General features: G+C 41.0%; 1 protein-coding gene across 1 annotated transcript; it reads right to left on the bottom strand.

Annotated features, from left to right (window-relative positions):
• Positions 1 to 3,010: 3,010 nt before the first annotated feature.
• mrpl16 (mitochondrial ribosomal protein L16) lies at positions 3,011 to 11,563 on the bottom strand. Its single transcript, XM_080729745.1, has 5 exons — positions 11,354 to 11,563; positions 10,156 to 10,227; positions 8,986 to 9,134; positions 8,505 to 8,798; positions 3,011 to 3,542 (listed from the first exon to the last, which is right to left on the bottom strand). Exons 1-5 carry the CDS (start codon positions 11,421 to 11,423, stop codon positions 3,351 to 3,353), a joined length of 777 nt encoding a protein of 258 aa, XP_080585871.1. The 5' UTR covers positions 11,424 to 11,563; the 3' UTR covers positions 3,011 to 3,350.
• Between the last annotated feature and the right edge of the window lie 471 nt (positions 11,564 to 12,034).

Raw genomic sequence — 12,034 nt, 5'->3', positions numbered from 1 at the left:
AACAACCCACGAGACCTATGGAAGTTGCTTAACAACCAATTAGGCTTAAAATCAAAAACCATATGCCACAACATAAACATCAAAACGGACGCCGCTCTCATTTCTGACAAAGGTGAAGTGGCTACCCATTTTAACAAAACCTTTACCACCACAGCCCGTTCACTGGTCAAAAGACTGGTCGCCCCATCTGGGCGGTATGGTGAAGAATTTGTTAATACATTCTACAAAAAACTGGGCGTCAGTAAAGACAGCTTTAAACTTTCCACAGTGACAACTGATGAAGTGTTTAAAAAATTGAGCGCCCTACCTCAACACAAGGCCACTGGCCTTGATAAAATCCCAGCTAGATTTCTCAGAGATTCAGCCGCCACCATTGCTCCAATCATTACCCACATAATTAACCTTTCCATCGAACAGGGTCATGTCCCCCAGGACTTCAAACTAGCAAAAGTAACCCCCCTACATAAAAAAGGTAGCAAACTAGACCCTGGAAACTACCGCCCCGTTTCCATTCTTAGCTCCATATCCAAAGTCATGGAGAAAATAGTCTACGAACAGATTGCAAGATATCTCGATGAGAATAATCTGATTTACGAGTTCCAATCTGGATTCAGAAAATCCCATTCCACTGACACATGCCTTCTCTATTTGACTGACCAAATCAAACGCGAAGCGGATCAGGGCAAGTATAGTGGCATGGTCATGATGGACCTCCAGAAGGCATTTGACACCGTGGATCATGCTATTCTGATTGAGAAACTAAAAGCCATCGGTCTTGACAGCGCAGCAGTGAGCTGGATGCAATCTTACCTGGTGGGGAGGGAACAGGTGGTGGAGATTAACGGTACCCTGTCCCCCCCCCTCCCAGTAAGCTGTGGAGTTCCCCAAGGTAGCATACTGGGACCTCTGTTGTTCCTAATATACGTGAACGACATGGCATCTGCTTGCGACTGCAACCTGTTCCTGTTCGCGGATGACTCGGCTCTCCTAGTCTCGGGCAAGGACCACTTGCAGGTTGAAAAGACACTTAACTCTGAACTGAGTAAGATCTGCACATGGCTTAACGACAACAAATTATCAATTCACCTGGGCAAAACCGAGTCCATCCTCTTTGGATCAAATCATAACCTCAAAAAGGTAGAGAACTTCACAATCAAAGTGGGTGACAAGGTCATAACACGAAAAAACGAAATCTCCTACTTAGGATGTATCCTTGAAGCTAATCTTTCCAGCGAAAAGATGACTTCAAAAGTAATACAAAAAATCAACCAACGAACTCGTTTCCTACAGAGGATCGCCCCAATGGTCAACTTCAACACACTGAAGACCATAGCTGGTGCAATAATCCAGCCCCTCTTTGACTATGGAGTCCACGTATGGTATCGTGACGCCCCACAAGCCCTAAAAACTAAACTCCAAACAGCCCAAAATAAACTAATTAGGGTCCTGCTTAACCTTCCCAATCAGACTCACCTCACCGCTACTCACCAGTTAAGAGTGGGGTGGCTCAGAGTAGATGACAGAGTACAGCAACTTGCAATGGGCCTGGTGTACAAGATACACTACACCACTATGATACCCAAGTACCTGTCAAAATACTTTAAAAACGTTAAGGATGTCCATAATTACAACACCAGAGGCAGTGCCACAGATCACGTTCAACCCAGAGTCAACTCAAAGAAAGGGTCGAACTCGTTCTTCTGCTACACCACAAAAATGTGGAATGCCTTACCGAAGGCCATAAAGGAGTGTGGATCACTAGCATCCTTTAAAATTGCCCTAAAAAACCACTTACAGGCAGCAGCCGTTCACAACTGGTAAAAACCTAGCCCAACCCTACCCTCCCTGCCCCTTCCTTGTATATACTGTACATACTGATTGTTTAGACTTACTGTTACCTGCCCCTTCCTTGTATATATTGTATATACTGTACTTACTGATTGTATAGACCTACTGTTTTCTTTTTTTCTTTACATATCTACTGCATAGTACTGTGTTCTATTTGTCTGTCATTCAATGTTATATGAGATACTTTAATGGTTTCCTGTTGAAATAAGCTTAGTCTTTTCATGGATCTCCTTTTAGTAGACCTTGTACCAGTGAACTGTACCGTCATGAATCTGTACATTTTCCTATGCAAACTTCTAATAAAGCCTTCAATCAATCAATCAAAGATTATCGAGAGGAGGCGGGTCTTAACTCAATCCTGGTGGGTTTAAGAATCACGCGAAAATGACACTAGAGCTGGACGTGACGTCAGTGGTTTGTTGTTCTTCCTGGTTGGCGTCAAGGAATTGGTTGGCGTCCAAAGGACAAAGTTGGCGTTACCGCCACCTACTGTAGCCTTACGACTGTAGCTGACAGCATAGACCTGTAATGAATTGTGAAAATTGGGGTTAGTAATACATTTTTATTTATGCTTTAACTTCTTGTCTGGTGTCCACACAAAGGGTTCAGCGCAGCATGTCTCCAATTAACCAGTGCATGGTTGGAGCTGGAGTCTGGACGCAAAAGGAAATTCTTAAAATTCATAATAAATATTCATAATAATGGCCCAGGGGGTAAAATTTCAAGAAGCTTTGAAATGAAATTTGTCATTTCGTATTCCTCAGATACATTTTTGATATCCGACCAATTTTGGTCATTGTAGTTTTTGCATTGTGCATCGATCATGAGAAAGCTAAAAAGAGAACTTCTGGCGACTCAAATTATGAGAAAGCAGGTGTGTTTCTGCAAAGAAAGTGTCTCTGTTTCTGACCTATTTTAAGTGTGTTGAAATATCAACATTTGAGGAACTGTGGCAACGTTTATTCCCAAAGCTTGTTGCGTAAACAAGCAGCATATGTCACAACATCATCCGTGCTTACTTCAGTTTGTCCTTGAGGCAAACAACGGTTCCCCTTTACTGACCCAGAGAGCATTTAGATGTCAATCTTCATTGATACAGAGACGTGGTGTATACACATGCAACCCCAATGGGTTCAGGAGCAGGGTAAAAAACAAAATAATGATGTATCACAGAAATTATTTTTATTCCAGTATCAGTACAGTATGGTACATTGCGTGAGAGAGTTTTAACCCCTGAATACAAGACAAAACTGCAATGTATTTGTTCAAATTAATTTTTCATTTGGAAGCAGTAAGAATTCAAGAAATCCACAAAAAAAAGTCAAATATTTGAGTAAAAAACAAACAAAAAAAAGGATTTTCATACTGCATACTGTACACTTTGAATGATATTTTCCCCATTTTCAAGAAGAGGAAACAAATAATTTACACTCAACATAATTATAATATGGGGATGGCACAGGTTGATAGATACACTGTATCAACTTTCCTAATGTCCTTCGTCACACCCTCCAAGGAAGGTGAAATTTTCCTGTGAAGCGTCCATTGGTTTTCATTTCATAGGGGCTAAGCACCTTCCTGATGCCCAACATGTTGCCCTGTACAATCTGCTTGTAGGTCCAAGGATTCTGGTTGTTCTCTTCCCTCTCTGCCTGCTCCTTCTGCATGGCTGCAAAGCTTTCTCTGCTTACCACCTGACAGACAACAAAGCAGAAATAACAGAAGTTTTCCCCTCCAAAGTTAGATAACTGTTTACAATTATCGATTATTGTCTAAGTGATTATTTTACAGATTACTTTTTCGATTAAACAAAACATTTTATACATCAACAAATTGATTCACATACTTCGACACCCAACTGTGTCATGCAACAACTGTGAAAATAGCAGAACTACAAGCTCACAACGTGTTGCATCGCTTCATTTGTAGTTATTTTCCCAAAAGTCTAACACTTAAACCAGTAAGACTCCCTAATCGGGAGATAAGCGACCGTTGGTCGCTTATCTCCACAAATAGGCCAAAAGTTTGTTTTACCAATTATCAAGACATACGGGCAGTTGACAGTTTGCCATGGTTACTCATTGAAGTTGAATCTCCATATATGGAGATAACCTACGCATCACACTAAGTCTGACCTCACCAGCCCATATTTGGGCATGAGCAACTTATGTCTCCATATATGGAGATATGATGACATCACACAGTCCTCAGCCGATGATGTGGCGTGATGTCATACAATACACAAACAAGCCCTACAGTATAAAGGGGCAATTCTTGCCAGGAAAGAAGCATTTCTTCGACTCAGACCTTATCGCCAGGGTTGGCTTATAGCAGCTGTCGGTAGGACCATATATGGATTCTGTTAGTGTGGATCTCCTAACAGGGCATCATCTGGGATACAATCCCTTTTATGCCCATATATGTAGATCCCTAACAGAATCCCTTTCATGCCCATATATGGAGATCCCTAACAGAATCCCTTTTATGCCCATATATGGAGATCCCTAACAGCATCCCTTTTATGCCCATATATGGAGATCACTAACAGCTAACAGAATCCCTTTTATGCCCATATATGGAGATCCCTAACAGAATCCCTTTTATGCCCATATATGGAGATCCCTAACAGAATCCCTTTTATGCCCATATATGGAGATCCCTAACAGAATCCCTTGTATGCCCATATATGGAGATCCCTAACAGAATCCCTTTTATGCCCATATATGGAGATCCCTAACAGAATCCCTTTTATGCCCATATATTATGGAGAAATCCCTGCTCTGAGTATCTGACATCAGTGTGATGTCACCTGTTTATGCCCATATATGGAGATCCCTGCTCTGCGTATCTGGTTGCTATGGTAAACAGTTGGTTGCTAGAGTAAAAAAACATGGTTGCTATGGTAAACAGTTGGTTGCTAGGGTAAACAGTTGGTTGCTAGGGTAAAACCATGGTTGCTAAGGTGGTTGCTAACGTACACTAACAGACCAGCAACAACAGACTGTTGCCACAGCAACGTACACAAAGGTTTGTGTACACATGTGGTGTGATGTCATACTGATGCGGAGATATGAGCAGGGCAAAGGTGTGACGTGTGACCGACGGACGGACGGACGGACGGCCGGTGGAGGTTTTCATAGTAAACTGCTCCCTGACGGTCGCAATAACACATTTAAATTCATTTGGGTCGGTCTGGTGCCTTTCAAATCTCTATCAAAAATGTCCCTGTGGGGGGCAGTGGACGGACGATTGGGTGGACGTCACAAACGCAACATGCCTAATTGCCCATATATGGAGAACACTTAAAACTAGAATTGTAGGCTGCGTGGCGTCCTGAAAATCAAGTAATTAGTGTGGTGTGGTTGCTAAAACCTTTTAACTGAAGTTATCTGGGTTGTAAGACCAGATACTGTATCTTGGACAATATAATGTCCAATCAGACAGGATTGGTAATGCTTCACTTGACATCACAATATAGTACTGTACCAGTAAGACTCCCTAATCGGGAGATAAGCGACCGTTGGTCGCTTATCTCCACAAATAGGCCAAAAGTTTGTTTTACCAATTATTACACTCTATGTGAACATTTACATCAACAAATCCCAAGTACTATGCAGAACGACCCATTTCAAGTTTTTAATGTACAACAATATTTAGAAAATAGATCTACAAGCTCACAATGCTACGCATTGTCCTCGTCCCTTATATTCCCATAGGTTATATGGAGATCTCAGTGTTTGTCAGTCCTTGTTCATGTATGCCCATATATGGACATCTCTATATCTACTGTAACAGTCCTTGTCCCTTTATGCCCATAGATGGAGATCTCTTAACTGTAAGTCCTTGTCCCTTTTATGCCCATATATGGATATTCCTGATGTCATCAGTATATGAACATATATGGGCTTTCTGATATGCCCATATATGGAGATCTCTTAACTGTAAGCCCTTGTCCCTTTTATGCCCATATATGGATATCCCTGATGTCATCCGTATATGCCCATATATGGGCTTTCTAATATGCCCATATATGGAGATCTCTGTATCTCCATATATGGGTATAAAAGGATACTTCAGGTCTGACATCAGGTTTGTTTATATTGGGTTGCTAGGTTTGACATCACAAACTCCATGGGCCATCTGACCTAGTAATCTATATTTGGGCATAGATGACTCATCGTGACCTCATCATGATTTCAATCGCTATAAAAGGACTCTCAGTGACATACACTCTCCACAGATAAAGCAGTCAACCAGCCTACCAGTCAACCCATTCTTTGATTACTTTGTACAACTAGATTAACTTTTCAATGGCATCCCCACTGGAATTGACCGAAATGTACGACAGACAATGCCGGTCTTATATAGGGGTCATTTGTGTACGGTGTGATGTCATACTGATGTCAGCAGTGTGATTGCGACCGTTAGGGAGCAGTTTACTACCAAAACCTCCACCGGCCGTCCGTCGGTCACACGTCACACGTCACACCTTTGTTTGTGTACGGTGTGATGTCATATATCTTCAGTATGACATCACACCACATGTGTACACAAACCTTTGTGTACGTTGCTGTGGCAGCAGTCTATTGTTGCTGGTCTGTTAGTGTACGTTAGCAACCACCTTAGCAACCATGGTTTTACCCTAGCAACCAACTGTTTACCCTAGCAACCAACTGTTTACCATAGCAACCATGTTTTTTTACCCTAGCAACCAACTGGGCATAAAAGGGATTCTGTTAGGGATCTCCATATATGGGCATAAAAGGGATTCTGTTAGGGATCTCCATATATGGGCATAAAAGGGATTCTGTTAGGGATCTCCATATATGGGCATAAAAGGGATTCTGTTAGGGATCTCCATATATGGGCATAAAAGGGATTCTGTTAGCTGTTAGTGATCTCCATATATGGGCATAAAAGGGATGCTGTTAGGGATCTCCATATATGGGCATAAAAGGGATTCTGTTAGGGATCTCCATATATGGGCATGAAAGGGATTCTGTTAGGGATCTCCATATATGGGCATAAAAGGGATTGTATCCCAGATGATGCCCTGTTAGGAGATCCACACTAACAGAATCCATATATGGTCCTACCGACAGCTGCTATAAGCCAACCCTGGCGATAAGGTCTGAGTCGAAGAAATGCTTCTTTCCTGGCAAGAATTGCCCCTTTATACTGTAGGGCTCGTTTGTGTATTGTATGACATCACGCCACATCATCGGCTGAGGACTGTGTGATGTCATCATATCTCCATATATGGAGACATAAGTTGCTCATGCCCAAATATGGGCTGGTGAGGTCAGACTTAGTGTGATGCGTAGGTTATCTCCATATATGGAGATTCAACTTCAATGAGTAACCATGGCAAACTGTCAACTGCCCGTATGTCTTGATAATTGGTAAAACAAACTTTTGGCCTATTTGTGGAGATAAGCGACCAACGGTCGCTTATCTCCCGATTAGGGAGTCTTACTGGTGTCATACTGATGCGGAGATATGAGCAGGGCAAAGGTGTGACGTGTGACGTGTGACGTGTGACTCAGGGACGGACGGCCGGTGGAGGTTTTGATACTAAACTGCGACCTTACGGTCGCAATAATATAAATCATCACAATATACTGAAGGCTTAGGCCGGGGGTCAGCAACCCGCGGCTCTAGAGCCGCATGTGGCTCTTTAGCTCTACCCAAGTGGCTCCCTGGAGCTTTTTCAAAAATGTATTAAGGGAAAAATATATATTTTTTGTTTTAATATGGTTTCTGTAGGAGGACAAACATGACACAAACAATCTTAACGCTTTCCAATGCTGTAAAAGTGTGTAGAATAAATATTAAATGTAATGCTCATTATGTATTTGTAGCCTACTTAGTCATTTTGACAGTAGGCTAATATAGCTAATGTAGACTTTTAATATATTGTCACTGTCGGGCAGAAACCTTGTATCTCCAAGTTTCAAATTTGTATGTTTTATTTTCTCGCAAAGTAAAGTCCTGCTTCATCATACAAGACTGATGCACAAAAGTAGTGAAAACAGCTGATCTACAAGCACACAATGCCTCGCAGAGCGAGGCGTTGTGTGCTTGTAGATCGGCTGTTTTCACTAGTTTAGTTCATTTTGTAAATGATAAATACAAAACGAAGTTTTGGACATACAAGTTTCCACCCGACAACGACGATGTATAAGGCTTTTATAATTTTTTGCGGCTCCAGACAGATTTGTTTTTAGTTTCTTTGGTCCAATATGGCTCTTTCAACATTTTGGGTTGCCGACCCCTGGCTTAGGCTATAATATAAATGTAAGACAGAATTCATTTCTCAGTGGATTCCTCAGGACTTGCATCAGTGCAACCTCCACAATTGCAATTTCTCAGAATTGAACCTTTCTAGTTAATACTTGTGGTGAGGCCGAATACATGGAGATGTTTTAATGCATCAAATTCTCCCACCTTCAAAGTAAAAAAATGTCCTAACTTGACACATAATTGACACGCCATTGAGGCTTTCCATCAGTCAGGGCCTTGAGAGTATACATAATTATGTAACCAAATGGACCTGTACACTCTTGGAGTTAATTAAGACTCATTTTATATCCATAGTGTCTTTACACATGGTTGCTAGGATGGACAAGGTATGAATGAATGATCTGTAATCTCACCTTGGCAGGGAATGGCAGCTTCTTCGCCACCTCCTTCAAGATAGGCTCCACTTCTCCAAACTCCACCTTCCCTCCCACTTCCACAATAAAACGGCCATAGCGGACAGGCGTCACATAGTGGTCAATAGCACCCTTCCCGCCACCCATGCGCTGACCTAGGCCTTTACGGGTTATGGGCTTGTAAGGGCCATTGATGCGCCAGCGGGCAAATGTTGTGCGGGGGTCCATCTTGCGATTGACGGTCAGACGCATCATCTCTATGTGACCCCAATGTATGAAGCCCCCTCCCATGGCCTGAGGAACAAACACAAACCACACTGAAAAGTTAAAACTAAATCATGTAGATGACTTTCCTTAAGTTGTGTTTATCGTTACATCTTGGGTATACACACACACGCACACACACACACAGCTGGGATTCAAACTGGCGTCTCCCGGCAGCCAGCCATCAACGGACCGCAGGGTTAAAAGAGCTACTTACCACAATAGCATACTCTCCAGTAGTGAAGGCATTTGCTGCATTAGCTGGACCCTGGATATCACGCAGTCTCTTTCCCTCCTTTTTAGGCTTCTTAAGGTTGGGTATCTTGTTCAGGAACTTGAGCTTGGGACGTTGAGGGAGAACCACATCTTCAGCAGAGGAATGAAGAGAACAAGGGTGAGATGAAATGAATGAAGAATGTGGGAATAACTCAAAGTACAGACAGTATTTACTGTAAATATTAAACATGCAGCCCAACATAAGCATATAAAATAGAGATTTATCCAGATTCGAATTGCAACAGATGTAAGTCATACTGTATATAGGCTCCCTTATCGACAATTTTTGGAATTGTCCAAGACTGGCTCCTCATTGGAACTCTGTATTTGAGACTTTTACTGAGATATTTCAATTTGGAGTATCCTTCTCCTCTAAAACAGTAATTTTTGGGGTGGTTCCAAAAGATTTATCTTTATCCAAACAACAGTACGTAGCGTTTGCTTCATTGAATGCCAGATGTCTAATTCTGTTCAATGGAAGCAGGAATTGTCCCCCTCACACTCTCAGTAGATTAGCAATCTTATGCAATTTCTCCAACCCAGAAAGAATTAAGTAGACTCTTAAGAGGCTCATCTGATATATTCTTCAAGCTATGAGAGCCATTAGATTCAAGCTTAATTAATTCCTTACTTTGAGGGAGTTTTTGCTGATCTCCTGTTGAACTGTGTAAAACATATTGATTAGGACTATAGGAATATAGATGGATGCATGTTCTCTTACTATTGCAATCTCTTCAGCTATTTTGTCTTTGTTTTCCTTTTAGTGTTTAATGTCGATTGCCATTTTATGGTTTTTAATTAATTATTATTACGTTCAATGTTGGATTTATCAGTCTGAATTATTATTTTCACAAGAAATTAATTTAATTTTGTCACTTGGCATTTGGCTTGGCTCTGTGAAATCTTGCCTCCATATCTTGTGCACTATGGCAACACCCATAGAACGGTTCAACCACAGAATGTCTTGTGGGGGTGGGGGGGAATAATGTGACACCTAGATCAATGATTGTGTTGATGAGTGTTGATGATTTTGTCCCTCAATAGAAACATTTTATTTCTATTGAAAAAAAAGTAAATGTAAAGAAGGTTCGGTATTTAAAAGAATGATTACCACTGTAGTCTGGGGGTATCTCAAATGACTTCAGTCCAGCTGACAAAACCTTCAGGTGGGACTGCAAAGTACCTACAGAGAACAGAGAACATTTCACAGCTTTGCTTTAGTTAATCGTGCTTATTCCAAGTGTGCTTGTGTACCCGGGTCGAACCCGGGTCTCCCGCGCGAAAGTCCAATATCTTAACCATTACTCCAAAGGGATATCCCTATGGAACGAGGGCAGATACTAGACTTTTGAGGCTTCAGGCTGGGGCTGCGACTCTCTCTGCCACACTTGTACAATATCTTTGTCAAGCATCAGCAGTTATGTTACCAATATTGTGAGGATTATAGGATATTATACTGACTGCCTGATCCTGCCCCAAAACATTAGGTCAAGGTTACACAATGAATCAAAGCTAGTCTGAAAATGTCATAGAACAACAACCTGTTGGTAAATGGTGCTTCTTACAGACCTACAGACGAAAGTAGGCACAAGAAGCAAGAAATGTGACTGCATGTCAGTCTGTATAACAACACTAATATCTCAACTAACGTGCAGTGGTGTAAAGTAACTAAATACATGTATTTAGTTACTTTACAAGTACTGTAAAATGTTGAGGTTTTTGTACTTTAATTGAGTATTTCCATTTTCCAATTTTCAGTACTTTTACTTCTACTCCACTACATTTCAGAGGAAATAATATTGTACTTTTACTCCACTACATTGATTGATTGATTGATTGATTGAAGACTTTATTAGAACAGTTTCATGACGGTACAGTTCACTGGTACACGGTCAACCAAAAGGAGATCCTAGAAAAGCACTTGGCTTATTTACACAGGAAACCATTGAAGTATCTCATATAACATTGAATGACAGACGGATAGAGCACAGTACATTTATCTGAAAACTTTAGTTGATTGTTACAAAACATGTATTAGCCACTACTTTTCGGCCATTTGATAATAGCACATGTACAAAATCGCATTTTATACACTTGAAAACGGGTGAAATAGGACATTCTAGTGATTCTACAAAGTGAGTACTTTCTACTTTTGGTACTTTACTTAAAGTACATTTTGATACAAATACTGTTTAACAACGGACTTGGGACTTGTATTGTAACAGAGTATTTCTACATGACAGTATAGATAATTTAACTTCCACCATAGCTAACGTCCACCACTGCTCATTCTAACCAGAGGAGGCTACCTTGTAGATGTCCGCTGGCTCTACAGATGCTGGCAAACCCACCGACGCTGTACTTGATCAATGAAATCATGGCTGTGCCTTAAAATAAGAAAAATGTGGACACCAACCAACCCGCAACCACGAAAACATTCATTTACAACATGTTAGGCATAGAAACGGGAGGTTACATATTCACACGCTAGAAAAGGTCGCCGCCATGACAGCTTAGCATCAACATCCGGTTCACTGGTTTGTGTCCTCCGTCTGACTACAAAGATGTGTTTTTCAATAGTTCCTCTTGACGCACGGGCGGAGGGTTACAACCATGGTTACAAATTACAGAAGGTCCAAAGAAGCTAAAATGATAAACTGGCTATAGGCTCCAAAAGGATCCTTACGGATCTGTAACTCAGAGAGTGTTTGTTTGATTCAATGTTATATGAGATACTTTAATGGTTTCCTGTGGAAATAGGCTTAGTCTTTTCATGGATCTCCTTTTAGTAGACCTTGTACCAGTGAACTGTACCGTCATGAAACTGTACCTTTTCCTATGCAAACTTCTAATAAAGTCTTCAATCAAATTGATTGATTGATTGATTGATTGATTGATTGATTGATTGATTGAAGAATTTATTAGAAGGTTGCATAGGAAAAGGTACAGTTTCATGACAGTACAGTTCACTTATATGAAATATATAAAGT

This window comes from Nannobrachium achirus, assembly GCF_963921795.1.
Source record: "Nannobrachium achirus genome assembly, chromosome: 7".
NCBI lineage: Eukaryota > Metazoa > Chordata > Actinopteri > Myctophiformes > Myctophidae > Nannobrachium > Nannobrachium achirus.
This window is presented reverse-complemented; position numbering and strand designations above follow the sequence as displayed.